At 36.1% G+C, this 6455-nt stretch overlaps 1 protein-coding gene across 2 annotated transcripts in view; it reads left to right on the plus strand.

Annotated features, from left to right (window-relative positions):
- The window catches only part of LOC131071842 (alpha-L-fucosidase 2), a 42432-nt gene extending 36532 nt beyond the window's left edge, over window positions 1–5900 (plus strand). For both annotated transcript variants that reach the window (XM_058007801.2, XM_058007802.2), the window contains 3 exons: window positions 2675–2810; window positions 4756–4951; window positions 5160–5900. In XM_058007801.2, coding sequence (XP_057863784.2) covers window positions 2675–2810; window positions 4756–4951; window positions 5160–5505 — 678 coding nt within the window. In that variant the 3' untranslated portion in view covers window positions 5506–5900. The remainder of the gene's footprint in view (window positions 1–2674; window positions 2811–4755; window positions 4952–5159) is intronic.
- The last annotated feature ends 555 nt before the right edge of the window (window positions 5901–6455 follow it).

A 6455-nucleotide genomic window follows, 5' to 3' on the forward strand; every position in this document is an offset into this window, starting at 1 on the left:
CGAGTATTTCATCAATGGTTGCAGTCCTATCATTGATTTAGAACCATTCTAATTTTTTTTGTGCTGGACACACCACAGGACCGAGAAGAGGGGGCGGGGGGGTGAATCAGTCCGGACCTCAAAATAGTCTACTTTTGATCTTTTAAACGTCAAACCACAATTAACCTATTACAACAATTATGAAACATGAAAGCACAAAGTGCAATAAACACAGGAACACCAGATTCACGTGGAAAGCCCTAAACACGGAAAAACCATGGCGAGAATCACACTCACAATATGAATAATTGATTATAATGTTTTAGGTTCAAGGCCAAGGAGCTCATTGCAATTGATTGGAATTGCAAGACTAAGATGCAAAACCTTAGGGCAAGATACAAGGGACTACACAAGTTGCCAAAGAAACACATTGTCTTCCATCAGGTATATGGAATAGATGAATTGAAATGAACAAGATTTCTTGATCATGAAATTGTCCTTGAACCATTGTGTCAAGCGACCAATATCAAGGCAAACACATCTGACATCAACCACTGTCTCAAAACACTATCACACTGAATATATCATCATCAAAGCTCTTCATAAATTGACTTTTGCACTTTTGCTATACCAAATCTGCTTGCACATCATTCACATCCACTTCTCATCAATTCACGCACATTCCATACATCAACTCATACAACTACACATCTATATATACAAGACCATTCATTAAAAACCCTCAACTAGGTCGGCCACGGGTAGAATATACAATATTATATAAATTAAGCCGTCTGGACCAATAACACAAAATGTGGTCCACTCCAGGAGATAAAGGGGGCCCGAACACATTACAACAAATCCTTCTAAAATGATTCCAATGAACCACACACACTAACACATCCTCCAAAGTCGACATCAAACAAAACGTGTAGATAAACAATAAAGGACATTAACCAGTTGGCCCAAAAGCATCCTCCAATGTAAAATACACAATGCGGATCTACACATGCCACGGTGAGACCCATATCAACATCCAAACTCAACCACCAATGCACATCCAGACCAAAATAGCATGATCCAAATAAGATAAACCAATTGGGTCGGCCAAAAGACAATACAACTAAGCATGTTGAACACTAAACAACATAACTTCACTTGCCAATCAAATTAGCACTAGAAAATTGAATTGGAGCACTACATGAATCAAATGAACATGTCCTCCAAGGCACAACACTTGAATCCACATATCCTGAGAACCACCAAACATTCTTTGGACCGGTTTTGATAGACAACCTCATTGTTAGAAGCAACAACCAACTCTACCATCTCAGCAGCAAAGGACCTGAAAACCTGATAGTGCAATACACACAGATCATGAACATTATATCCAGAGCTGCAAGCCACAATCTTCACAAACCAAAGGAATGCAAAGCATTTTTCCACTGGGACATTAAATACTCTTTCTTGTATATAAACATTGTTTACTGCACATTGAAACTTCCACTACACCAGCCTTCTAGAAGCCCCTCATACTTACTCAACATCACCACCAGACCACAAAACAGTTGAACATTCAGTTCCGGACCACCTACAACACAGTGACATCAATGACAACACTAGATGGGTTGACATCAATGACAACACAACTCAACATAACTCAACTTTCCAACATTTTGATACCTAAATATTGCCAGACTATATGATCAAGCATTTTTGCTGGTTTTGTGAACTTATAAATTTTTGTACTCTACCTCCAAATCGATCAGATACCATGAATGAGATGGGTCAGTTTCTAAATGAAGAATGATCACGTCTGAAGAAATTGAAAGGTTATTTTTATCACAGAATTTCTAATTAAAGATGATACACAATGTTTGAAAATTTGAAAATAGTTATTTGTGCCAAGAATGCAACAAAATGTATGAAAAGACAAATCCTATGTGATTAGCAGTCCAAAATATAATTTCGACTCATTAAGCACTTGAACAAATGTAAATGGACTGATCTTTCTTTATGATACTTATGTGCCAATCACATGGCAACTGACATGCATTTCATTTTACAATACTGATTTGCAGAACAAGTATGCAAGATACCATTATTGGTTGGCCATTGGATGCATTTACAAGTTATTGGTTTTAGCTAAAGAAAGGAATAGTTTTTCACAGAAAATCATTTATTAAATCAAAGAATCTTCTAGAAACAGTGTGACAGTTAAACTGGTTTTCACAGATCATCGTAAATTAAAACAAAGGCTTTATTTGGTTCCAAGAGATTATTTGTTATAGTTTGTAGTTATCTTGGGGAGCTTATCCTCAGATGGTTAGCTAATAACCATATCACAAGTTAAATTTCAAATACACTGCTATTTGTTATAGTATTTAGTTTATTTGAGGAGCTTACATAATTGGCCAGTTAAGATGCACCCATATAAGTTTGATAAGGAATATAATATCCTTCCTCCTATTTATTTCAAGTTATTCTATGAGCTTTGTTTGAGAATTGAAGTGAGTTGAAACAAAAATTTATTGCTTCTTCCTATTGTTCTAACTTCTTTTTCCTTAATTTCGAGGATCTATATTCCTACAATAGACAATAGAATTTAAATGTAAGAATTGCTTAATACATGTTTTGAAACTTTCATATATTCCTTTATTGTTTCACAAGATGTGTACTCTAATGAATTTGGCAGGCACAAGATTTTCAGGATTCAGAAGTGCAACATCGACATATGTCACATTTGTTTGGGCTCTATCCAGGTCACACAATAACAATGGAAGCCACCCCAGAATTGTCCAAAGCTGCTGTTAATAGCTTGATTAAAAGAGGTCTGAAATCAAAACTTGGTTGTGCAAAATGCTTATTTCCCATTTCTCACTTGAAGTTTGACTTTGTATCCTGTTATCTCTGGATAAATAAAATAGGATTTTATTTGTTTCCTGGATGTGTAATGCCCCCTATTAGGACTTAACCTAATTTTTGCCCTAAATTACCTTTCCATGTAAAGCAATAAGTGGAATAGAATGCATACCTGATTGAGATCCTGCAATAAGTTAGAAAACTGTTGAAATATATATAATTAATCACTTAAATCGTTTAAGAAAGATAATAAGGCATACCTTTTCTATACCTAGGGTTAGGAATCATTCACTTAACCATAGTTATGCCTCATTTTTTTTGGAATTCAACCATAAGGGAGGAGTAAGGAGGAATTATAAGGTGTCCAAGAGACCCTCTACCCTAGGCCCAAGAGAAGAACTTTGGCCCTCTTGGCCTCATGGGACCACCGGTCAACTACCATGAGGTGGCCTACCTAGTGAGGTATCCTATCGCTGTTCTCCTTCATCACTCCCATCCATATCCTTTTCCTTGTGATTGGAATTCTCCTTAATTCAATAATCAACCAAGGATGAGATTGGGAAAGATACAATAGGGTGTCCTGAGCGTCCTTCCCCTCTTAAGTCCAAGAGTAGTGGACTCCGTCTTACACCCTCTTGGCCTCATGGGACCACAGGTTTACTACCATGAGGTATCATACTTAGAGGAGGACCTCTTCACTGTTCTCCCTCCTAGTATTCCCTTATTATTAATCTTGATTGCTGTCAACACACAGAAATCATAAATGCAGTTAAATATAGATTGTCCAATAACAATAGTAAATTCGAGCATTTATATGTTTCATTTAATTATTATTGATTCAATAATCTACATGCTGCAGACCAAAATGATGCAAACAGTGGAAGTAGTTTCTTAGTTATAAACAAGGATATCATTCAAATAGCTACTGTTATAGCAATAAGGAAACAGAGTATATTGGCAATATGATGCATTATGAAACAGAAAGAGAATATGACAGACCTCTCTTCTATGAAGTTACAGGCCGATCGTCCTTTTTGGCAATATATTATTTCGATCCAATAGGAGTCCTTCACAATTTTCTGTTATTGGCTTCAGTGATTGCTTCTCTTCTCCATGGGTGTCTTGCAAGGGAGGGTCCAATCCCTTTTAACCCCACCAAGCAAGACGTCTCTTAATAAGAGACATGTTCATTCTTTTTTAACGCATTCCTTGATTCTTCGATGGTAATACTAGTAACAATTTGTTATGAATCGGGTTATTAAATCTATTTAGGAATTGATGCAGTTTGGTCATACTTAATATTCATTTTGTTAAGCACTTAATATTGTTAAGATATTATGAACTGTTAGTTAATCGAAACCCATGAACTAGATTACTATTTAAGAATCATTGATATTTGAGAGTTTGAGAAAAGAGAAGAAACTGAATGTTTGTAATCTGATTAAGATAATATAAAAATGTTTATAATGGATCAAGGAGGGTTCATGACAGGATGGCATTCACCTATGGTGACAAATAAAAGATTTTACAACGGGAATGGTAATGAATATTAGAAGCCTTATGCTGCCTTAACTTTTAACTGGAAACTTTTAGGATGTCTTTTGAAATTGGTCTCAACTCTAAGTTACATGGCTACAAGTCTAGAGTAAAGACCATTCCTTCCTTCCATATTTTATTAATAATTACTGTATGCACTAGTTTCAGAATTGTTTCACTTCATCTTGGTTTTGTTAGGTTTTAGCTGTGTCAAAAAGAAATGGCAGGCTTTTAACACTCTTGTTTGCACGTGATATTTCACTCTTTGGTATTTATTCTTGACTATTCATTTGAATCTCTGGTGGCTATTAGTATGTTATCATATTAAATCCTACTTAGCAGCTCTTGATCTCTCTGACTAGAATGCTGTATAATCAGGGGAGGATGGACCAGGATGGTCAACTGTATGGAAGATTGCACTCTGGGCACGTCTTCGTGACAGCAACCATGCATATCGAATGGTCAAGAAACTTATTACTCTGGTGGATCCTGCTCATGAAGAAATGTTTGAAGGCGGGCTTTACGCAAACTTATTTACAGCACACCCACCTTTTCAAATTGATGCAAATTTTGGGTAACAAACTTATCTTGTTCATTGCTGTCCCATTTTCAAATGAACTTGACAAATTAGAATGGAATATCTCTTTTCCTAATCGTTCATGAGATAATTTAGTACAGTAGATGAATACTGTCAGAATTTATAAAATTTCTATTCTCTATGATAGGCTTCTAGGACACAGAAGAACTGAATATGCATCTGTTGATTGTAAATCCTCTGCCAGGTTTGCATCTGCCATTGCAGAAATGCTGGTTCAAAGTGATGATAACAACCTGATTTTGCTACCTGCATTACCCAGAGATAAATGGCCTAGTGGATGTGTTAGTGGATTGAAGGCTAGAGGCCATACAAAAGTTGCAATCTGCTGGAAAGAAGGGAAACTGCATGAAGTTGGTTTGATGGTACACAATCACAGTTCACCCAAAAATTTATATTACAATGGGATTAGTGTGACAGTTGAATTATCTGTGGGCTATGTACACACATTCAACAGATATCTCAAGATGGTCAGGTCATTCCCATTATTAGGCATAGAGAAAATGTCACAATCTTCGTGTTGCATTAGCTGATTGTAAATTTGTATCTTTTTAACTTTTTGATTCTGAGAATGACTGTAATATCCCACATTTAAGTTTTTCCTCATCTATTTTTGGGCAGCCTATACTTTGGTTAATTCCCTCTATCCACCTATGGGATCATCAAGCTCCTACGGTCTAACTATTATTGGCCTTTTATTTTGTTTGCTGACATCGTCTCTACTATGATCAGGTACAGGCAAAGATATTGTTGATTATGTGTAATTGTGAAAGAACTGCATTTACTTTGAGGCTCTTCTGAAGCATATTGTTATGCCAATGTGTGATGAGAGTTTTATGCAGAACAAATTTGACCTATTTTTCTAAGGTCAACTATGTATAATTGTATTACAGAATACAATAACGAAATATCCTCTCTGTTGAGATCACTTCAAATCTGATTCCTTGATCCAGGATTTTGATGTTGGGTGTCGGTGGTCATAATGCTTGATTTTGCTTCTAGTCATCTCTTGATGAAATGCATTGGCAATTTGAAAGCAATGCACAGAAATGGATTGCTGTCATATTGCAAGTCAACTGAATTGCCATAAAAGATTTATGCTAAAGGCTTCAGTAGCAACCAGTGAAATAATGCCTAGTTTCTCTTTGTATTGCTTGAGTTGTCATATGACTATATTGTCTAGCATGCTTGTTTAAAACTCATGATGTGTTTTCAGTTGGTTTGGACGGTTTTGGCCTTGGAATCAATTTGTTAATCATTTTGGTCAAATTAGGGTTTCCACATTGCCACATTTTTTAAATCCCAAGCATCAGTTTTGGGTGTAGGCACTTCTCTTTTATCTACTTGGTGACTTGGTATCTCTCATTGTCGGTTGCTTAAGTTGTCACTTGAGCCTTTGTGGTCATGGAATTATCAGCCCCTTTTTCCTAACTATTATTGGCCCAATAGGAAGGACAAAGATCTAATATTTCCTATGTTGGAG

The sequence above is a fragment of the Cryptomeria japonica genome, chromosome 9, assembly GCF_030272615.1.
Source record: "Cryptomeria japonica chromosome 9, Sugi_1.0, whole genome shotgun sequence".
NCBI classification, from domain to species: Eukaryota; Viridiplantae; Streptophyta; class Pinopsida; order Cupressales; family Cupressaceae; genus Cryptomeria; species Cryptomeria japonica.